Source organism: Tetrapisispora phaffii, chromosome 14 (genome assembly GCF_000236905.1).
Source record: "Tetrapisispora phaffii CBS 4417 chromosome 14, complete genome".
NCBI classification, from domain to species: Eukaryota; Fungi; Ascomycota; class Saccharomycetes; order Saccharomycetales; family Saccharomycetaceae; genus Tetrapisispora; species Tetrapisispora phaffii.
Window position 1 is genome coordinate 308585 of NC_016533.1, and position 22269 is coordinate 330853.

A 22269-nucleotide genomic window follows, 5' to 3' on the forward strand; every position below is an offset into this window, starting at 1 on the left:
GAGGCAGGACCCTGTGGACAACTTCGGCTGAGCCACTTGCTCGTTCTGGTTCTCTGATTCGAACTCGATTAGATTGTGATCTTAGAAACGATCTGGTCGTTTCTGTGGTGAGTGCTTTTATTTTGTATTCACCAGGCAGGAAGGCCTCTCTTATTTCTTTTTCCACAATCAGTAATACCATAATATCTGGTTACTAATTGTACTAAAACTTCTCCAATGAATCAAAATTTTTTATATTCCATGTCATTTGTATACACATCAGCTGGAATATATATATATATACGCATACACACATATATAAACTGCTTATTTAGATCTCCTGTTACTTGCGGCGATGCTGTTCTCTCCTATTTAATACCATCTGAAAGGAACTGAAACCACAGAATCTATACCGCTCGCACACACACAATGGCACTACCCAAGCCCGCTAACTACTACTTCCTAGTTCCGCTCCTTTCGTTCATCCCATGGTACGTGATGTTGATCACTTTCCTGATCACCTGGGCTGCCGATGGCCATCCGGTATACTACTTCATGCACAATAAGGAACAGACCACCGTTTACATCTCTGACATCGGGGCCATGTCGTTGCATCCAATGTTCATCATCTGCTCAGGTCTGCAAGGTCTGGGATACTGTGTCTCCGTCGCATGTGAATACTACCAAAGGTCTGGTCATTGGCCATTCATGAGAAACAGAAATAATCCGTCAGACAAAGAGTACAACAGAAGAAATCAAAATATAATACAGGACGATCCAGAGGATCCAGAGGATCCGTTCGCAGATGAGTACGATGACGTTCTGGACGACGATCAGAGATCGTTCGACACAATTAGAAAGAATTACACCGAGTCTCTGCTTTCCTCGAAGTTCCTAATGCCTCCATTCTACACAAAGGACGAAAGAAACCTGATTTTTGCGTCTTTCGTTCTAGGATTACTGGGTGAGTTGGCTTTGCTGCTATGTTCCATCTTCTCGACTGCTACCCACCACAATGCCCACATCTCTCTGGTTGTCGTCTTCATTGTCCTAATGTACATCTCTTGTTCATGTCTAATTGCTGAATATTTCTTAATGGGTAGACATTACGCAGTTCTGCATCCATTGGCAAACCTTGACCATAAAGTTGACATGAAAAATATGCCTCTATGGAAATGGGAAGGTTACGTCTGGAATAAATTCACAATCTCAGGTGTTTTAAAGAGTGTATGGATAGCTTTAGCTATTCTATGGGCACTATTGTTTGCTGGCATTGATGATGAATCCACTTCGGCTGTTTTCGAATGGATCCTATCATTCTGGTTAGGTGTTTTCTTCATGATCATGTCCGTCGACTTCTACCTAGGTGGCAGATATAAATGTTCTCGTTACTTCCATCAAGTTGAGTCCTTCGCCGGTTACTACAAGTATGACAACGTCGTTAATAACAATCATAATGCCTCTCAACAACAACAACCAACTTATTTTGCACATGATTCGAATAACCGTGCTATCTTGGAAGACCCATTCCAAGACATAGATTTGGAAACAGAATCCATTAAACTAAACTTGCATTAGATTATTTAAATTCCTTCATACATATATATTCAACAGTACGTTTTGAGGAAACATTCATCAATACAATACATTCAAAATTATATTGGAATTTAGTTATTAAATAAAATTAAATTAAATTGAGTTAAATTAAATTAAGAATTACATATAAAAATTAAAACACCTCCGTTAGATAGCTACTGTCTTGTGGTTTATCCTCAGATAACCCAGATTCCAATTCATGATCGTCATGATCCTCAGGTATCGTCCCTTGGGAAAACCCACTAAAAGTAGAACTTGCATTATCAGCGTGTTTATCTTCAACGGTATCATGATTTGAGGGCAGATTAGAAGCAAGCGGGGATGAAACAGCTGGCTTATTGGAGCTATTACTCTTAAGAATTTCTTCAACTCTAGGAACGTCTGATATAACGCCGCTAACAGCAGTGACGGACTTAGCCGAGGCTGATGGGGTTGCTACACTCGCTATTTCTGATTGAGTTGTACCAAAATCGTTATTGTCTCTCTTCGAATCCTTTGTGACTTCAATCTTTGGAACTGAGGCTGCAGACTTCCCAGTGGCCTCCGCATGTTCATTCTGAAGTGAAATCTCAACATGTTTATTGACGAGTTGTTCCGTTGATTCAGTGATACCAATCAAATTCTTGAGCTTTTCTTCATCGATTTTTGGTTCACCTCTCAGTTCAGCATTTTTTCCTAAGGCTTCCATCAACTTTAATTTCTCTCTTTTCAATTCTAATTCGACCTTATTCAATTCACTCTTACGTTCATTAACAATGGCATCTATTTCTAATTGTCTTAAAGTTGTTTGTTCAGTAGAAAGTTTAGTTTCTTCTTTAACTTTATTAGCAGTGACAATTAAAGTCTCATCAATATGTTGTAATAAATTTTGTTTATCAGTCGATAACTCCAGAATTCTTTTGTCTTCTTCAATTTGCCTCTCTTCTTTTTCTTTCAAATCAGCATCAAGATCGATAATCTTTGATTTGTGAGATTCAATTGATTCATGTAACTTTTGAATACTTTCATTGATAATGTTTTTTTCATTCAATAGTGCGTTATGTTCCTTTTCTGCTTTTGTAATTTCGTCTTGATAAGGTTTTAACAGAATTTGTTGTTCTTTTTTAGCATTTTCCAAGTCAACTTTTCTGTTTTCATTCCAGTTGAGTAATTCATTCTTTGCATTTTCTTGATAAGTATTAATAGCCATATGATTACTAGATCTCAAAGCGTATAAATCTGCTTTGTTGTTAGCAATTTCATTGGTCTTCTCAGAAACGTTTTTATCCATCTGTGCTACCAAGTTATCATATTTTTGTTTCTGAGTAGTCTCTGCTAACTTCTTCTCATTCTCCATTCTAAGTCTGGTGAATGTTCTGATTTTATCATTGCTGATCATTTTACCTCTGTGTAAAGCTTCTAGTTGGACATAGGCAGCTTTGAACTCAGCAAGTCTACTTTCAATTATCTCATCAGCTTGACGTTGAGCATCGGCTCTGTCATTGATTTCGCCCAAGACCGGTGAAATCATGTTATTAGCAATATCTGAAATTTCTTCATTAGATAGTAACAAACCACCTCCCAGATTAACTCTAGTTTCTGGTGGAGGCAATTTGCTGTATTTCTCTCTTACAATGTCCAGTGCCTTTTGATTCAAAGCTTCGTTATCAAATAACCTTGCTGGATACATTCTCTGTAGATCTTGATCAATACTGTTCAATCTAGTGCTAGCATTGGCCTGTGCCATATTCAAAACCTGTTGCGAGGTCAATTGAGCTAAGTATTCTTTTCTTAACGCTTCTTTTTCTAGCGTGCCTGGATCTGTTTCGATCAAAGTCTGAGCATCCAAATCCTTAACAGCGATAGCAGCGACTGTAGCCAGTCTCTTTTGTTCACTCTGTTTCAACAATTCTTGCTCCTTCAAAGCTTCGGAAGCCGAAGCAGCACTTAAGGTCATTGGCAATAAGTTTGATTGGAGGGTAGTAGTCCTCGAGCCACCATTCACACCGTCTTCAACCTTAGTTAGCAGACCTTTGGTAAAGTTTCTGCGCTCAGGTGAAATCCTGTCCTTAATTCTTTGCTCAGCTTTCTTCTCTGCACCTTTCAAAACTTTGGACAAGTCCATCGAAGGAAAAGCCTTGCTAGAGTAAGTTTCTTGAGGAGGTTGAGGTGCTGCACTGTCATGTGACAAAACGCTGACTGCTGAACTTATCGAATAAGTGTTTGAGCCAGATCTCTTTCTGCTGTCAACAGAAGATTTAGCAGCCGAGGCTGCATTAGAAGAATTACTTCTTAAGGAATATGCCTTAGAGGCTGCGTTCTGGGAACCAGCAAGATTGGGAACACCAGTCTGAAACGTAGGACTCTTTTGGTGCAACGCAGCCGCAGCAGCACTCGAAGAAGCTCTGTAGATTCTTGCTGCAATCTCAGCGTTGGGGTCGATTATTCTTTTATAGGTGGCAATCTTCAACTTCTCTTCATTCTCTTTCGCAGTCTGTGCCGCAGCGTACACAGCATGCTTCTTATCCTTTGTACCGGTACCTTGGACAACATTGGCGCTGTGCAAAGGAGATTCATAAATACCGTACTTCAGTTTAGCTCTGTAAAGAGCCTCTTTACTTAAACGTGCGTTAGTAGCACTGTACACTTTCTCCGACGTGACTGTCTTCACGACAGTCGATTTTGTTTGGACCTTCGAACCAAAACTCACAGTAGCAGCATCGGCACTCATAGCCTTTTGCAAATCACTTTCATCGCCAATAGCAGATATCAACGACATAATCCAAATATTTCAAAACTATACAACTAGTAACTTTGTTGTTCTGCACCTTGACAATTGTTAGCTGACAAATAAAACCCACCAATTATCAAATCCACAAAACACACACACCTATATACACATGTATATATACATTTCAAAGAACAATCATAAAATAAGTTGATTAGAACTGTTGCTTATCCATTTCCTGTAGTCATTAACTGAGTTAAAGGGCTAGTTGTTGATGGAAATTCGAAATTCTTCAAAATATCCACATTTTGAGGGTGACTCGTGCGGCTGTTTCTGAGCAAAAAATGGGATGATGGCTCAGTAGACACTTGATAAGCCAGCCCAAGCTAATCCACCCCCGTCTTGTTGTTGGACGCATCGGACATGAGGAACAGACATGAGGACATCTTACTTCTCTTTGTCATGTGAAGTTGCTTACTGGCTCTTTCCCCAAGGGTCTTCGCTAACATGCCAAGAAGTTTACGTTATGTTGCTGTTTCTTGGAAGACCTCAACAACGTTCGGTTGTCAATTTGACACATTCAGAGGTTTATGTGGTGAACGAGCACAGACGGAGTGGTTCGTTGCAATTATATGTGTGTTGTTTTAAATTACTTAATACATTGTTCCCATTTTGTAGATAAACTATATAAATTGACCTCTAATTCTTCTTGCCAGTTGCATGTCTTTTCTCATTACTGTTATTCTTCTTGCATGCAACGCTAGAAGGTTTGTGTGTTCTAGTAGCCCTACCAGGTACGCTTCACTTGCTTCTTGTAACGCCAGGATAGCCATGCTTTGCCATCTGAAATTTTGTTCTTCTGTGGTGAATTGTTCAGTGACTTCCTTGACTAATCTTGCAAACGGAATTTTCGATATTAATAAATCTGTCGACCTTTGATATTTCCTGATTTCATACATTGCTAATTCACTGGGCGTGAATTTCTTCTTAGGATTAGCATTCTTATTTCGTAGCTTCTTGCTTTTCTTCTTTGATGACATCTCCTGTTTGACTCGCTCTACCGTCTCATTTCTTCTCATGTGCGTATCGTAATCACTGTCGCTGTCACTGTCACTTGCACTGTCATCAATTAGACCTCTCTCCACCTCACTGTCACTTGCACTGCCATCATCTCCAGCATACTCTCTATCTGAATCCAAGTCATCACCCACATCCCCGGCAACGGGTATCTCTTTTCTCGACAGTATTTTCTCAAACTGTTGCCGATCAGTCTGTCTCTGTAGCAACCTCCTCCTCTCTCTATTACGTTGCAACAACGATAGAGCTCGTTCATTTATATCATCTTCAGTCTCTATGATCCTATTGACATTAGTCAATGTCCTATTTGATCCATTTGTCTCCATACTTTCCGTTTCTCCCTAGGTACCAACACTACTATCAATCTGTAGCTCCAGCACTCCCAAATCTAAATTGTACCCTTGCTTCATAAAAGATACTAAACAACTGCCACTACATCAACGATTAACTTGTTTATATATTCGCTATACATGTTGTTTATATGCATGTAGTGGTTTGGGTCTTACGCGTTAAGTGATTTCTTAACAGCTGCATCACTCTCTACGAACAAACAGTGGTTGGAATTTGAATATCAACAACTTTGAAGAACCAACGTTCGAAGATTTATTTATTATTTAAAATCGATACTAAATAATGGGTTGTTTTATTGGGGAGTGTTGGTACAATCGGGAGCTGAACGATTGCTAAGAGATACATTGATCAGTTGGACAACTACAAGTTTTGACTTTCAGGTTTTCTTATTTTTTCATTGAGTGGTTCAAAACAAAAAGTTCAAAAACACAAATAATATTGAAGGATGGCAAGATTGGATAGTATTTTTATTGTCTATCCTAGATCAGGAACCACGATAGTTCAGTTTGGGTTGCAGGATGAGGTGTTTAATCTTCCTGCGCTGGAGATACCGACTGTTGTCTATCAAGGCACTGATGATGAAGGAAATGTTCAATACAGGTCAAGTGCTTCTACATCGAGTAGTGGTGCCAATGATACTGACTCTAAGCCGTTAAAGGAGGTCAGACCTATTGTAGATGGTGAAATTGTCGATTTGGAGGCTTTCCTGTATTTTTTGAAACTTATTTACATATCGATCCTGGCAGATAAGCATAAAAATGATCCAGATGCTTTTGATAGAGAATTGTCAAATGTACCTCTACTTTTGATCTCCCATTATAAATGGTCTGCGCAACAGATTGAGAAAATAAACCAACACGTCTTTGAGATTTTGAAATTGAACAGTTTCTTAATGTTACCAACTTCTTTGGCTGCTACTCATGCTATGGCAGCTTTACAAAATTCAATTGTAATTGACATCGGCAAAACGCATACTGACATTCTACCAATTGTCGATTATTCACAATTAACCCATTTCTCATCTACCATTCCAATTGGTGGTAATGACATTAATACACATTTGAAATCTATTTTACCAAGTCTTTCAGATGATCAAATTGAGGACTTGAAATTGTCAAATATATACGAGGTATTAAACGCTGAAGCCAAGAAAAATTATGCTGATTTGCATCAAGCCGATGAAGATGAAGATGATAGCGCAATCGACGTTGCTGCAATTATAACAAGTGGTAGAGATGCTCGTGAAATATTGGAAGGAGAGAGAAAAAATAAAAATGAAAATAGTTTACCAAATTCAGAATTAGATAAAAATTCTTTTGTCGATAGAAATGGTCAATTGATTTCAGTAGGTAAGCAAAGATTCCAAGGTTGCGAAAATCTAATAAAAGCAATCTCAAAAAGAGTTGGCTATACTATCTCAATGGTTCAAGATATAAATAAACAAAAAGCTATGTGGGAAAATATCGTTATTGTTGGAAACACATCTCTTCTCACAGGTTTCCAAGATTCTTTATTAACAAAATTAATGGATGACAACTTAGTGATAGAACCTCAATCCGAACAAGATAAGAGACAACAAGATGCTATGGACTCTGCTGCAACTTCTTCAAAGAAGAAGTCAAAATATATGGGAACTAATTTTGTTCCAACTATTGAATACCAACAAGTCCCAACCTCTATAAAACTAGCAAAAGCTCCAGAATATTTCCCGGAATGGAAGAAAAATAAATACGCCAATATAGTATTCCTAGGTGGTATGATAGTGGCAAGACAAGTATTCACTCATTCAAAAGTTAACTTCTTCATTAACCGAGATAATTATAACGAGAATGGCCCAGCTTCATATTGGGATATAAATTTATGATACAAGTACAAACGCACACAGACACACACTCACATATATTATATAATGAAGAAATATCGGATATTATTGACATAAACTTATTAAATATTTTGAATCAAATGTATTATTATTATTGTTGTTGTTAACAGGGGAGTATGGCATACTCTCTTAAATGCTGATTGTATAATTATGTAATTATGTCGTAGAATGCAACTTTATCTGTGTAAAACATCATTCAATATTATTGTTTTCGAGAATCTAGTGAGGATTCGTCATGGATTGTAAGCTGAGAATTGGTTACCAAGGAACTCTCTGCATCTAATGATACCTTCTTATCTTTCTCTATCCAGTGCTTGAATAAAGGAACACACCAACTTGCCACTATCACTTGCTCACTTTGGTATAACACAAGCGGTACTAATAGCTTTCCTAAATTCGATTTATCGTCTGCATATTGCGCAGTAACTAAAGAAACACCCAATGCAGCAGTTTTAGCTGCTCCACAGAACATTATGCAAACTGTATCTTCCTTTGAATAATAGAAAGGTCTAAACAACTTGTAGGAGTACTTATAAAGTTTCGAAGAGTTATCATCGTATTTTTCTTTAAATATTTTAATGATGAACCATGGTCGAGCAAATAAATAGCAAATACCTGTAAAAAAAAGGTACAATCCAAGGTTAAAAAAGCACAAAAATATTATACAGACATGAGAAACCGATGTGAATGAATGTTGGTAAAATGCTGTCGAGAATGAGTTAAACATAATCAACAACAACATGTATGAGCCAATTTTAATATGATATTTTTTTAGGAAATTCAAGTATATCTGTGTATACCTTTGCCAGACATTTTGAATTACTTGTCCAACAAATAAAGGTACAAACACTGACAGTCCAATTTGTTTAATGACTCTTCTGTACAAGGCAGCTATTCCCCCACCCGAAGCTGGATTACCATATTTAAATAAAGAAGCAGATGTATAAAGTTGAACTAATGCAGGGGTAACGAAAGCTCCCAGTAGGTTCCCTATAAAAACTTCACACACGCATAAAATATCATTACCACCTGCTTCAGCAGTCATTATAACATTTGATGCTACTGTTGTTGGACAAGTGGAAGTCAAAATCAGTCCAATTAAAACCCAGTCGTCAATCAACGGATCATTCGAATATTTGATGGCAGCAGCAAAACCAAATACGATAGACGACGTGACTAGGAAGCTGATAACAAGTATAACCAGATGAGCTCTCCAGTTATATAAATTTGCAGCTAGCACATTTGTTTTCATACTCAAGCCACTTTGTAAAAATATCCATGCAACTGCTCCATAACCGATACTATATTCACCTTTAATTAAACCACCATCTCTTGCAAAATTTGGAGCAAACCTAGCAATGACAATAAACACAGCTAAGCAATAAAAAAACCATTGACCTTTTAGATAGTTTGTGATAGGATGGTTCCATATCTTCTTAAGAACACTTTTATTCATAATAAATGTGTCTATCTCTAAAATTCTTTTAGCTGATGTTCTGCACATGTGGTAACCATGTTATTTCAATAATAGGCTCAACATATAAACAAATATCGAATAAGATATCACTATTTTCACTTACATATATATATATAAAGGTATATATATCTTTTATAGAAACTGTACATTCGGATGCTTATAGTCATTCTTGTGGAATTCTTGCGATGAGGTGGATTATGTTATTACTTTTAAGCCGATTCGTCCATATTGACTCATTAATAATTCATGATGTAAAAATACCACAAGATCTTATTAAGCTACCTAATTCGATGACATATGATTAATGTTGTTGTTATATTGTTACAATTTCAATTCATTATCTTAAGATCAAAGACAATGAGCTGCAAAAAACTTACCTAGTAATTTATAAATCGAATCTATATACAAATTGTTGTGCGAAATCAAAGGTTGATTTATTCCATATACTTGAAATAATTCTGGAATTCTTTGAAGGCGTCGACTGTATTCCTCTTATTTGATGCCGACTTGTTAAGATACTCTTTATCAGTAGCTTGTTTTATGTTATTATCTCTAACCTCCTCAGACGTGCCACTTAGTATATCTTTGAAATTCATTACGTTTTTTGAATGTGCAAGTTTACTTTTGCTTTGAAATACATTGTGTGCTTGTTGTTTGTGTTTTGCTAGATGTGTATGAACTTGTATTGGTGTGCTGTTAATTGTTGATGGAAGCATCTCCTCACTTCTAGAAAACTGATTGAAAAGAGATAAACCTTGTCTTATACCAGGTGAGTAATCTGCACCTTCGTCTATAATTTTTTTGGTGGGTGTAAGTTCCACCATAGATGTGGATGATATCTGATATAATGCCTTTTCAGGTGTACTCCTATCAGAACTTACAACTGGATAATGTCCCGGTATATTGTCATCGATTTTACTCATTTCATTTTCATAATTATCCATTGGGACTGGTGGTTCAAGCGTGGACCCAAATGATGAAGCTTCTGAGGAAGATATGGATAATACTTCTAATTGCTTTTCTATCGAAATTCTATTGGGAAAATTATTCATATTTGGACTAGAGTATGATGAATAGAGGTCTTCATCATCTCCTGGTTCTGATCCATAACCAAATGACATCTGTGGCGGGGTTGGTAAGGTGACAGTCTCTTTAGGAATAATAGTTCCCTTACCGTTAAATTTATTCTGTGAATTATTACTTTTTATTGAATTAAAATTCAAAATATTTTGAAACAATCCTTTGACTTTGTTCTTCTGTGACTTCAAGGGTGTTTCCTTCTTACTTCTGAAAATTGAAGAATTGTTATTGTCAACATTTTTTAAATCTGTATCTCTGTCTAAGTTGAGTTTTCCATTTGAATTAACTCCAATTAATTTATTATAAAGAGAATCTATTGTGATTCTGTCACTCGGACTTTTGACCAGAATTTTATTAATCAATAGTTCCTCAATCCAATCCCCACGATGCGTTATCGTTAATTCAACTTTAGCGATTCTTTTATAAGTGTCAAATTCATTATCTCCAAAAAACGGTAGTTCATTGTATAGAATACAGTATAATGTTACACCAAATGACCACATGTCTATGCTAAAATGGTCAAATTCAAGGTCATTCGTGCTAATTGCACTGGATGACTTATCTACTTGGTTATCTTCTGAATAATATGAGCAAAGTTCAGGGGCAATAAATGCAGGCGTCCCTACAATTTTTTTTATTTCTGTCTTAAAACAATTCTGTAAAGTGTTTTCCTTATCATCTTTTATGAACATGAATGCTGGGTCAATAACACTGCAGCCAAAGTCAGAAATCTTAAATTTCATTTCAATTGAGTCTAATAATACATTTGCTGGTTTCAAGTCTCTATGGATACAACCATTATCCTTCAAATACATTAGCCCAGCAGTCATGTCGATTGTAAACTTTTCTGCAAATACATTTAGTACATTCTCATTTTCAAGTGATTCTTGAGACCTCGATAAAAACTGTCTCCATTGTGGTAACACGTCGCCTGGATGGTTTCTCTTCCACTGCAATTCACCTAAGTCACAATACTGGTTAACTATCCATATTTTATTTGAATGTGGAGAGTCTAGAAATTCTATAAGTTTAATAACGTTATCTGACTTGTTTAATTTCGATAATACAAATAGCTCATATTTAATTTTATGCAGATTAACTAACATTACAACTTGTTCATGTGTCAAATTATGGTCTTTATTAATTAAATTCTTACTTTTCCAAATGGCGAGTTGCCTTAGTACTTGATTCATTGAATATTGTTGATTATTCATCGGCTTCTTTCCTATTACTTTTATTGCGACCAATTTCTTTCCTGTAGAACTATCATGAGACTTCAACACACATGCTTTATAGACTTTCCCAAATTGACCTTTCCCCAACGAATCTGATATTGTATAATTATTAATTATAAGATTATCATCAACATCTCTTGATGCATTTTGAATATTAGAGGCATATGCTAATATTTGTGATGTCAAATAAGTATCGTTATCCTCTATAATGGAATAATATGATGGACGTAGATTTGAAGATGAGGAAAGGGTTGAATCAGCAAATGAGCCCTGACTTCCAGCTGATAACGGTGAAAATTGTTTAGCTCTACCTATCTCAAAATTTCCAAAACTATCAAGTATCTGCAAATTCAGAAGAGTTGGATGCTTCATTAAGAGATCAATAACCTCGATTTTTTAAGTGCCTCTGTCAAAGAATGGACAACATGGACTATCGACACAAGCACCCAAGCATACAATTACGTTCATTAATACAAAATTACATATTCTTTATAATCGATGACATGTTCATCTAAACATTTTCCAAAATTGAAGATGCTTCTTAATGCTTAACGCGTATCAAGAACAAAGATGTCGGTAATGAAGAGTGTCAGTTAATTGAAAGATGACGATAAGCTAAAGTTAAAATAGATAACCATCGGATGAAAGTACATAGCTATTTATATTTTGAATCATAAAACAAAGTTTTGTGGTTAAATACTGTCGTTTGATGGAGTGAGGAATAAAAAAAGTCATTAGATTGGAAAGAATCATAAGATTAAAATGTGTGAATACGAACACTCTATAACAGACATTTTAAATCGATGGGTAATTGAAAAGGATATATTAAAAAAGGAGAGAAAGAGAGAGTAAAGAAAGAGAAAGAGTAATTAGTAAATAAATTACAATTGATATGCCCGATATCATATTTTCTTTTCATTTCGTTGCTTAGAAGTCACCATGTTTCTTGTGAGTCTTTAAATGTTGCGATAAATTATCACTTCTACTAAATTTTTTTTCACAGTAATTACATGGAAATGGTCTTTCTGATGAATGAACAGATCTTATATGTCTTTTCAAGTGTTCGCTTCTTCTGAATGCCTTTTCACAATTGTTGCATTTGAATGTTTTCAGTAATGGGTCGTTATTGGCACTTATCGAAGATGAATTAGCAGTTGAAGATTTTCTCATTCTAGATACAGGTGTGCTATTTGGTAAACTTGGAGATCTGTTATTCGGCTTTCTTTCTTGTTGGGTCATTATATTTTCACTTGGAGACGGCGTTACGATATTTTGGTTCAAGTATGTATTTGGGTCGTTTTTCACCGCCATGGCGTTGTTGGTGAATTGCATGATAGTTGGAAAGTTATCAAATTGTAAACTGAGCTCATCGAGGCTTGTTTCCAGTTCACTTGCATTGCTATTGTACCGAGTGTAGTTATTATTTGAATTTTGAGTTTCGTTATTGTTGGTAGCGCTTCCGTTCAAGCTATCATCTTTGTTGTCTTGAGGCAAGATATCCATACCAGAAGTAGCCACAATCGCTGCTTTAGAGGCCTTATCAGAGAGCATCTGCGATGGATTTATAAATTGCGGTTGTGCTGATGAAGGGTCTGTTGCGGGTGGATAGTATGATGTTGACAATGACTTTGGAGATCTTATCAACATGTCGTCTTCCTCTTCTTCGTCGGAAAGAATGGCGTTTTCGAAATGCAGCAAATCGTTCAGCTTGTTCAAGTAGTTCGAGTTATTGGAGTCGAGGTACGTGGAGACGGAGTTGTTTCTCTTGGAGTGCGATTTTCTAATATGGAAGTTGCTATTATTGTGGTCTGCGAGTGTGAACGAGCCTGCTCTTGTCTTTGAGCTTGGCGAGAGCGAGGAATTCAAATTAAAGTTGAACTCGCTCATCAACTGGGACATGGTGACGTTGTTGTCCATATCAAACGAGTTTCTCTTGAAGTATTGTTTCGGTTTGGCGGTGATCACCTCGCTGAGTCTCCTAGTAGCAGAGTCTGCACTCAATCGAAGAGCAGAATATCCACTGTCCAGTTCCAGCAAGTTGTTCAAGAGCACGTCGTTGTTGACATCGTACTCGGCCCCTTTGTCCTGGTCGAACATGTTGATGTTACTTAAACTGTTATTGGTGCTTGTGGCCGTGGTTGAGGCCAACTTGAGAGTGGGGTCAATGGTGTCTGGGGAAGAGTCATTGGTGCTGCCTTTGGCAGCACTCATCATGTTATTGTGGCTATTTTTCAAATTCAACGAGAAGGGTGTGTCGACATCGGATACAACAGTATCGTAGTCAGCAGCAAACATAACGAAAGAATAGTGTGTGCGTGTGCGTGTGCGTACGGTTGCGAGTAGCGAGTTGCGTAAAACGTTTTTAGTCTTAAACAGCCTGCTGTGCCAACCAGTCCTTCGACCTCTCCAGATCCCCCTCTCCCCACACATTGCACACACCTTTATATATATCAGTGCCGCAGTCACTTCGAGTCCACACCAACCCATTCTTTCTCGTCGAACTCACTCTGTTATCATCTCATGCTTCGAAGACTCAGGTCCAAATGTGGTGAACCTTCCGTTGGTTGTCACTCTTCTGTCCAGCACGCCGGGTAACAGTACCGTGCACGAACACAGACCGTGGTGCCACGCTGGGTAACAGAGAGCCAGGCAGTTCTGCCGGTGCAGTCAAGGGTATGGCTAGGTTGCATGTCATTATATTAAACAGTACCCTGGAACGCAGGGTACTGGCCGGTTGTATTGGAGTACTATATGAACTACATGTCTATACAAAAGCGTGCGTCTGCTTGCCGCTTTGCAGCTCTGCGCGGACGGTGCTCAGTGCTTGATGTTGTGCTTTAAAGCATCCTTCCTCTCTTCCCAGATGGTCTTGCCGCTGCATGCACATACGTGCTTGTCGTTCTCCCAGATACCTGCACTACGGGCCACCACACCGACGATTCCAGCGGTTGGGGCAGCGTCAGTGCTCACACTGATGCTGCGACCGAGCAGTTTCCATACTGGCAGCTCGTCGACGCCAAAGAACCTCTTGCCTTGTTCCGAAGACACATCAACGGATTCTTTCAGATCGTACAGTGTGTTGCCACAACTGGAGATACCCTTGCTGATATCACCGTTCTCGTGGACCTTGATCTTGTATGCGCCGGCATGGTCGACTCCATCCACGGTGACATCGAATAAAGTCTTGTGGCCGTCATTGATCTCAACCATTCTGACTAACCCTTTCACTTTACCACTGAGATCGCTGCTCTCTAGGATGCACACAGCAGAACCATTGCTGGCTCCTGCACCTCTGATAATGACGTCTTTCTTACAATCCTTGGAGACCGTGTCGATGATCGTGCTGGGAGGAATTGCACTCTTTACTTTCATGATATCTTTCTCGATGTTGAATTCAACTTCTTTCTCACCTGGGATAGTGTCTAATGACTTTTGTATCTCATTAGTACATTTCTCGCAATGCATTGCGATTGCATACGTAGCTTCAAATATGTCACTCATTCTTTCAATTTGTCCACTCTTTGCTTCAACTGTTTCGCCTGCTTGCTAAAGACAAAATGCTGCTCTTCTGAAATGAAAGGAACCCACAACTGTTCCATATTACATGACACACACCACTTATATATACATATATGTATGCATTAGGCCCTTAAGTTTAACTAATACGATTACTAATTGAGCTATCGCTGGATTCGCCTGACGGTGAAGCAGCAAACGAAGTGAAAATCGCCAATTGACGACTGCTTGAACCGTCGTTTAAGAGCAAATATATTGAATTGCGAGAACACACACACATAGAGCTGGGGTTCTTCGTGGACCCCAGCTCTATGTATATGCAGTTGTGTCTATCGTTATTGATATGTATTTGTAACTTTGTATAACTATTTAGATTAAAAACCAAATCTCTTCTTGGTGTATATATATGCGAAATATGCCAACACGATTAGTAAAGTGAGAATTGACATGAACCACACCAACGATGGGTTTTCTTGTCCAGGTACGAGCACGTTCATTCCCCAGAGACCAGTGATGACGTTCATTGGTAGAACCACGGTACCTAGGATTGTGATTTTGCCCAGTACGTCGTTCATGTCATTGTTCACTTTTGTCATGTCGATGTTAATCTGCGCTAAGTAATTGGAATGGGATCTACTCAATAGTTTTTCGTAATGTGTTAACGAAGAAACCATGGTGATGATATGATCTTGGATATCTCCTAAGTACATCCCTATTTCAGAACGGGGTGCTACGTCCCAATGTTCGTTACATCTCTTGGAGAAACTCTTAATGACATCGGCTTTTGACCCTAATAAACGAGTGATGCTCATAACACGCTTTCTGCATTCTCCTATACGTCTTAACATATCACCTTTTCTTTTCCACCCGATAATGTTGGCGTTCAAAGATGATCCGCCTGTGGACGTCGTCTTAATCGATCTAGAACTGCTGGTACTTGTGCTGCTGCTATGAGAACTGTACCTGCTCATGCTACTCTTCCTTCTCATGAACTTGCGTTCTCTCTTATTGAATAGAATTGAATCATAGTCCCCTTTGCGTTTCGATCTTACGTTAGGTAACAGAGCATCATGTTCAGAATCAGTACTGCTGCTACTGTCAGAGTCATCGCTACTTGAACTGTCATCGCTGGAATCGTCCGATCTATTCATCTTCAATATGGCATCTTCAATCGCATACACTTCGTCTTCGATTAACTCAATCATCGGACCAAAAGCATCTGTAATATCATCAATTAAAGCATAAGCAATCCAGTCGGAGGTAACGTTCAGATAATCCTGTAGAATTCTAGCTCTTCTACGGACGTTAATAGGATGAGGAGTTGGTGCAAAATGAAAAGTCAACACACCAGTTTTAAAAACAATGATATAAACATTCAATGGTTCAAGTTCACCGTGTCTAGGTTTTGAACGATCCCCAGATTTTCTTTTATATTTTTTTTGTTCCTCTTTCACTCTTTCCCTTCTCGAATGACTGTAACTTGAATTTGTTGAACTCGAAGAGACTGTCTTAAAGTTGGAAGACCGTCTACGGCGACGCAAAAATGATGGCATCCATTTGTCAAATTTACTAGTTTTCTCCTTGCTAGAGGTTTTGTACATGCCGTCAAACTCAGACAGATTCTCATTGTTTAAATCTTGGCTTTGCTTCTCTTTCTTCTTACGAGTGAATTTTTCAGCGACAATATCAAAACTTCTAAAACATACCAAGTAATAGTCTTTGAATAACTCAACTTTCTCACGAGCTTCCCCTAAAAAAATATCCTCTGTAGTTAATGGATGTATACCAAATGCTTTACTTAAGACTTTCATTTCTTCCTCCGTTGGATTTAAGACATCCAACCAAAAAGGAACAACATCTTCTTCTTTTTCTGTAATGTCTTCCGTGATCGTGCTGGATAACCTCGATGTAGTTTTGTATATTTGGGATACAGGCTGAGAAGATGCGTTGGCTTTATTGTTGTTTGACACAGTCCCCCCGCTCATTTTACTAGATCCAGTTTGAATGGATGTATTGGTGTTACCGTTGAGACTTTTGTCTGGACTGGCACTTTCGTGATTGTGCGAATACGAAGAACTTACAAATAGATCTTCAAACTTCTGGCCTGCTTGTAATAACCCTGAGATGGTAGGAGAATGAACTGTTGATTCTAAATCAACGCGGAAATACGTGAATCTGAAATGTTCTAAATTATTAGAGATGATATGCGGTGGATATTGGATATTGTGCTCGCCTAAAAATGAATCTCTAGTATCTGTTGATAAAATTGGAACTGTGTCATCTGGTTCATTAGCATCTGGAGAAACGTTAGACTCGACATAGCTTAAACCAGAGTAGGTTCTTTGTTGATTTTGTCTACTATGCCTTTTGTTCAGGTAATTATTGTTAAGCATAGCAGCACGTTTCAAATGCCAAGGAGCGATCCTCTTTGGTCTCAACCCACCGCTCTTCATAGAATCGGCCTCATTGACTCTTCTGTTTCCTAATTCTGGAACGTCGATACTGGTTACAATAGGTTTTGAGAAGAAAATCCCATCTGAACCTGAATTACCGTATTCCTCATCGTCATCATCGTCTTCTTCGTCGTAGTTAAAGTGGAATTCTTCTGCGTCCTCAATAGCTTGTCTTCTCAGTCTCTCAGTCTCTTCTTTCGAGAATTCTTCTAATATTTCAACGTCCGGCCAATCTTTTTTACCTAATTCACTTTCAGCATCGAGAACCAAACACACATCATCTAGAGAAGATGAATGCGAGGATCTTCTCGATGATGGTCTTGAATTCAAAGTTTTATTATCCGAAGAGCTGGTACTGCTGTTGCTCAATGCAGATTCCCCTTTATGTTTCTTGTTCAAATTATCTGCTTTGACATTTCTCATCAAAGCATCTACATCTATCACCACATCGCCATCTGCAATTGTTTTCCTTCTTTCTATCTCGTAGTTTGATTTTAATTTCTTGATGTTTTCGAAGTTATTGTTCTTGAAGTTCCTCATATCGGAGAAATCAAAACGATCAGGTTTTCTTGATCCTTCACCATGAATTTCTTTGCCTCTTGGATTGATTGACGAGTTCTTCCTTGATCTGAATGGATTGCTTGGCGGTTCGGTTGCCGCAGGCTTCTTACTCAGCTTGATTGCTTCCAATGTAGGCCTATGATCTAGCAACAGATCGTCCTTATCGCTTGGTGAAAAAGTTTTCACATTAAAGTTTGAGCCATCGGGAGTATTGCTATCATGATTATTTGAATGAGTAGGCTCGATGATCTCATGCAACATCCCCAACGAGTCTGTATGACCATAATCATTCGATCCAGACACGGTAGAGTTCATCCTGTCACGGTTATACTGCTTCATATCATCTATTTTCAACGAGGAAAGAGATTTCTTGGGCGTACTATTATTAGAGCTTCCACTACCTAATCCCTCATCCCCAGAATTATCCATCTCGTTATGTGATTTGCTGTCCATCGTTAACAAACCTTCTAGAGTCCTTTATATATATATATATATATGTGTGTGTATGCGTATGGAAATGTGAGTATGCTATCACAAATTAAACCTCTTGTGGAGCATCGATCTCTTGGAATGACACAACAAAATTTCAATGATGATCTATTTCAGCCAGTTAAAAACCACTCAATTAACAAATCAGTCTCACTAACAGAATGATATTCTCAATACAGTTGTATGTGATCACTTGTACTACAACTAACCGTTCGTTGTTAAAACCCCAAACCTGCTTGATGTTTTTAAAACGACTTCCTTTAATTCTTCAATTTCGATTTCTTGTGATCGCAGCGTTCTTATCTTAAAGGCTTCAATGATTACAGCCATGTTTGATTAAAAACAAGAACATTTGGCTGTTTGGCTGGTGCTGGTGGCGACTTGGTTGGGTGAGTGCATGAGAGAATGAGTTCATAGTGCAGTATATATTTGTTAATGTAAAGGTACGTAGATATATAAATTAGTTACGAAGTACAGATTGCTCGCAGTGATACGATGCTTTTTATAGATGGAGAAAGTGGTTCAAGTTCTGCTTTGAAATATGTTATTGTGATGCACATTATTAAAATCGATTGTTCAGTTGGCTTAATTGAGTCGCGGTGATGGCGATTATTCTTCTTCGCTGACCTCGTCTGCAGCTTTACTCATTTCATCGTCGAGATGCTTGGCGAAATCTTCGTCGCTGGAGTCGTTGGTGTTTGCACGGGTAGCTTCGACACCCACTTGCTCAGTTTCAACTTGATTGTTCGACACTGTAACGGGCTCCAGTTCTTGCAGAGCCTTAACAGGTTGTTGCGGTTCTTCCAGAGTTGCAAATGTCTCTTCTTCAATGACAGCAGGTTCTTGCTTTACGGCTGGGGTGGCCAGATGTGGCACGACCAGAACGGCGTTAGCCTCCCTTTCTTCAAGATGTTTCTTCTCCTCCGTAATCAGCAACGACGGACCAGCAGGGTTCTTCTTATCACCTTTCTTCCGCTTCTTCTCTCTTGGCTCGTCGTTCTCCTTAGACTTGTCATTCTCATCATCATTCTCACCAGCTTTCGCAGCTTTAGCGGCGGCTCTGGCCTCCTTGGAGTTATCCTTGGACCCTTCCGTGCTGTCTTTCTTCGATCCAGAATCATCCTTGTTATCAGCCCCATAATCATCCTCATCATCGGAGGATATCACAATCGTCTTAGTCCTTGGTCTCTTGGAACCAAGCCTTCTCAACGCTTCATCGATGTTCAAACGATGTTTCAGGAACTCATCGTAAAGATCCTCCGTCAACGAAATCCCTTTTTTCCCTGGTCTCATTTCATTTGACGAGTTGTCCATATAATATTCTCTGATATCGATCAAATTGATATTCCTGAACTGTCTGACAGTGACCCTCTTATTCTTCCCAATATCAAAAATAGCATCCGGAACACTTAACCCAGCTTGCATAGGACCATCTCCATCCCCTTTACCACCGGCATTCCCATTCCCATTCCCTTCACCATTACCAATCCCGTTTGCACCATTGCCTCCATTATTAAATCTCTTCCTGCTCTTATACCTATTATAGTACGACATTGTCCCTGGCCACTCTCACAAAACAACCAATACACATGTATAAGTACAGCTACACTTCACATACACACACACACACACACACCTCTGTCAGATATACTTCATCGAATAAACCCACCATCTCTTGTTTCAAACTTGTTGATTTGAAAGTTTTTGCTTTCCCACCTTCAATAGTTTGAGGGCCCGGTTCTTGTGAAGGGGAAGAAATTGAACTTTTGATATAAAAGAACAGGGAAATGAGGAAAGGTGATAGTTTTATTACTTTTACAAGCCCTGAATACTGGGTCAAGTCGTCAAGAGATTGCGAGTTTTTTCTGCTGTTGAGAGAATCGATATGGGTGTTTATTTTAGTTTACTTTTTGGTCTATTGGCCGTCGAAATGTGTGTTTTGTTCATTATGTCATTACCGCTAGGTTTAAGAGTGCGCAAGGGATTATACAACCAATATGAAACCTTGTTGTGGAACTCTACGTTCCAGACAGTGGCGGCAATTGTGGCTATACTTGTCGGGTTATTATTCGTGGATTCACTTAACAAATCAAGTTTTCCAGTGAGTAAGAACTACGAATACGGTAACAATGGGGGAATCACGCCAATACAAGTGTTAGCATCAAGGGCATACAACCAACGTAACGTGTACATATCCGGATTTATACTATACTTTGGGTTCTGTATAGTGACCATCATGTCGCTAGTAGGTCGTCTAGTGAAATATGGAGCCTTGGTGGACGGAACGTCAAAAACGTCGTCAACACCAGAATACAAAGCACTGTTGGTGGAGTTAAATAGAACAAATATTGAATTGGAAGGATTAACTACACAGGTTATAAACTTTGAGAAGCACTACGATGAGCATATCAATGCCCCCTGATCCAGTCGATGGGCTTCGATAAACTCAATGTTTGGGAACGTTCCTGTCGTAGTGATATATATATTTTATTTCGTTATTTTTAGTCAGATAGGCAGCCAGGGCTATCGAAAGCCCGGTCGCACCCGTCAATAAATAAACCAGAGTGACTCTGTTCAGATGCTTCATGTTATATATAAGTTTCTGTCTAGACCAAAGATGAGATAATTGCATTGTTGGTGGCTTGGACCGTGTACCGCTGTGACATGGCCGTCCGGGAAACTCGAAAGCACACCGGAAGAACGCCAACGGGATGCAGGAATCGACGCCCTCGACATCAAGACCCAGTGCTTTATATATGCACCGCTTGCGACCCATCGAGCCTCCCCTTCCCTTAACCTTGGGCCCATGGGCTTCAGAGCTCATCGCCTCAAAACTGCGCTTACCCGACGCAGGACGTACGCAGTGACGGCCGCCTTCCGACCGCAACAACCGGGAACCAGAACCATGAACCAGAAGACCATGGCCATTGCAAGAGGTGGGTGAGAGAGGTTTCCTCGACGATTACAGGATGTCAGTTCGGTGGATGGGGTCAATGGGACGATAGTTAAGAAGTGGCAATTGATTACTTGGTGTGTGTGTGTGTTTTGTGAATTGGGGAATGAAATAAAGTAAGATACCATCGCCGGAGACACGTAAGAACGATTCTGCCTAATAGAGATAACAAACATGGAGGAACCGATTGCCAAGCCAAAGGTTGGTGAAACTATTGTAGCTGATTCTGCTATTGATGACGATGCTTCTCATTTAGAGGATGATGAGGATGCTACTGGCAAGAAAAATGGTCAAAAGGAGAGACGTAAGATTGAAATTAAGTTCATTGAGAATAAAACGAGACGCCACGTGACGTTCTCGAAACGTAAGCATGGGATCATGAAGAAAGCCTTTGAGTTATCGGTGCTGACGGGGACGCAAGTGCTGTTGTTAGTAGTCTCCGAGACTGGGTTGGTTTATACTTTCAGTACACCGAAGTTCGAGCCCATTGTCACGCAGCAAGAGGGAAGAAATCTGATCCAGGCGTGTCTGAACGCACCAGATGAGGAGGAAGAACTTGAACAAGAGATGGAGCATGACAATGACGCTGAGGCTGGGGCACCTGGGCCAGCTGTGCAGCAAATGCAGGCTCCGCAACAGCAGGTACAGCAACAACAGGCCCAACAACAGCCACATAAGGCCGCAGCCTTGCTTGGTGTAAAAGAGGATATAGCGGGCCAGCATCACGGCAGGCTGCCAATTCCACAGGAACAGTACCAAGCACAACAGCTTTCCCAGCAACGACAACAACAACAATTGCAGCAGCAGGGGCCGCGCCAGGGCCAGTACCTTAACCAGGACCAAAATGCTGTATACCAACAGTATTTCCAAGAAAACCAGCAAAACCATTATTAGTTATTTCAAACCTTTGTAT

The 22269-nt window shown here is 39.1% G+C and overlaps 13 protein-coding genes across 13 annotated transcripts; 4 read left to right on the forward strand and 9 right to left on the reverse strand.

Moving 5' to 3' along the window:
• Positions 1-408: 408 nt before the first annotated feature.
• Positions 409-1557, forward strand: TPHA0N01400 (Frag1/DRAM/Sfk1 family protein; the record flags this gene model as incomplete). Its single annotated transcript, XM_003688307.1, has 1 exon — positions 409-1557. One exon carries the CDS (start codon positions 409-411, stop codon positions 1555-1557), a length of 1149 nt encoding a protein of 382 aa, XP_003688355.1.
• Positions 1558-1708: 151 nt separating this feature from the next.
• TPHA0N01410 (uncharacterized protein) lies at positions 1709-4333 on the reverse strand (the record flags this gene model as incomplete). Its single annotated transcript, XM_003688308.1, has 1 exon — positions 1709-4333. The coding sequence occupies one exon, from the start codon at positions 4331-4333 to the stop codon at positions 1709-1711; it is 2625 nt and encodes an 874-aa protein (XP_003688356.1).
• Positions 4334-4965: 632 nt separating this feature from the next.
• CSE4 (centromeric DNA-binding histone H3-like protein CSE4) lies at positions 4966-5685 on the reverse strand (the record flags this gene model as incomplete). Its single annotated transcript, XM_003688309.1, has 1 exon — positions 4966-5685. One exon carries the CDS (start codon positions 5683-5685, stop codon positions 4966-4968), a length of 720 nt encoding a protein of 239 aa, XP_003688357.1.
• A 470-nt stretch (positions 5686-6155) lies between these two features.
• Positions 6156-7574, forward strand: ARP9 (Arp9p; the record flags this gene model as incomplete). The annotated part of the gene is made up of 1 exon (XM_003688310.1): positions 6156-7574. One exon carries the CDS (start codon positions 6156-6158, stop codon positions 7572-7574), a length of 1419 nt encoding a protein of 472 aa, XP_003688358.1.
• Positions 7575-7794: 220 nt separating this feature from the next.
• RCH1 (Rch1p) lies at positions 7795-9096 on the reverse strand (the record flags this gene model as incomplete). The annotated part of the gene is made up of 1 exon (XM_003688311.1): positions 7795-9096. The coding sequence occupies one exon, from the start codon at positions 9094-9096 to the stop codon at positions 7795-7797; it is 1302 nt and encodes a 433-aa protein (XP_003688359.1).
• Positions 9097-9503: 407 nt separating this feature from the next.
• Positions 9504-11756, reverse strand: ELM1 (serine/threonine protein kinase ELM1; the record flags this gene model as incomplete). The annotated part of the gene is made up of 1 exon (XM_003688312.1): positions 9504-11756. The coding sequence occupies one exon, from the start codon at positions 11754-11756 to the stop codon at positions 9504-9506; it is 2253 nt and encodes a 750-aa protein (XP_003688360.1).
• Positions 11757-12311: 555 nt separating this feature from the next.
• TPHA0N01460 (C2H2-type zinc finger protein) lies at positions 12312-13871 on the reverse strand (the record flags this gene model as incomplete). The annotated part of the gene is made up of 1 exon (XM_003688313.1): positions 12312-13871. The coding sequence occupies one exon, from the start codon at positions 13869-13871 to the stop codon at positions 12312-12314; it is 1560 nt and encodes a 519-aa protein (XP_003688361.1).
• Positions 13872-14201: 330 nt separating this feature from the next.
• On the reverse strand, positions 14202-14885 carry CCS1 (copper chaperone CCS1; the record flags this gene model as incomplete). The annotated part of the gene is made up of 1 exon (XM_003688314.1): positions 14202-14885. The coding sequence occupies one exon, from the start codon at positions 14883-14885 to the stop codon at positions 14202-14204; it is 684 nt and encodes a 227-aa protein (XP_003688362.1).
• A 389-nt stretch (positions 14886-15274) lies between these two features.
• On the reverse strand, positions 15275-18367 carry MNR2 (putative Mg(2+) transporter MNR2; the record flags this gene model as incomplete). The annotated part of the gene is made up of 1 exon (XM_003688315.1): positions 15275-18367. One exon carries the CDS (start codon positions 18365-18367, stop codon positions 15275-15277), a length of 3093 nt encoding a protein of 1030 aa, XP_003688363.1.
• A 645-nt stretch (positions 18368-19012) lies between these two features.
• SUB1 (chromatin-binding transcription coactivator SUB1) lies at positions 19013-19957 on the reverse strand (the record flags this gene model as incomplete). Its single annotated transcript, XM_003688316.1, has 1 exon — positions 19013-19957. The coding sequence occupies one exon, from the start codon at positions 19955-19957 to the stop codon at positions 19013-19015; it is 945 nt and encodes a 314-aa protein (XP_003688364.1).
• A 331-nt stretch (positions 19958-20288) lies between these two features.
• On the forward strand, positions 20289-20825 carry YET2 (Yet2p; the record flags this gene model as incomplete). The annotated part of the gene is made up of 1 exon (XM_003688317.1): positions 20289-20825. The coding sequence occupies one exon, from the start codon at positions 20289-20291 to the stop codon at positions 20823-20825; it is 537 nt and encodes a 178-aa protein (XP_003688365.1).
• Positions 20826-20849: 24 nt separating this feature from the next.
• On the reverse strand, positions 20850-21227 carry TPHA0N01510 (uncharacterized protein; the record flags this gene model as incomplete). Its single annotated transcript, XM_003688318.1, has 1 exon — positions 20850-21227. One exon carries the CDS (start codon positions 21225-21227, stop codon positions 20850-20852), a length of 378 nt encoding a protein of 125 aa, XP_003688366.1.
• A 303-nt stretch (positions 21228-21530) lies between these two features.
• Positions 21531-22250, forward strand: TPHA0N01520 (uncharacterized protein; the record flags this gene model as incomplete). Its single annotated transcript, XM_003688319.1, has 1 exon — positions 21531-22250. The coding sequence occupies one exon, from the start codon at positions 21531-21533 to the stop codon at positions 22248-22250; it is 720 nt and encodes a 239-aa protein (XP_003688367.1).
• Positions 22251-22269: the final 19 nt, after the last annotated feature.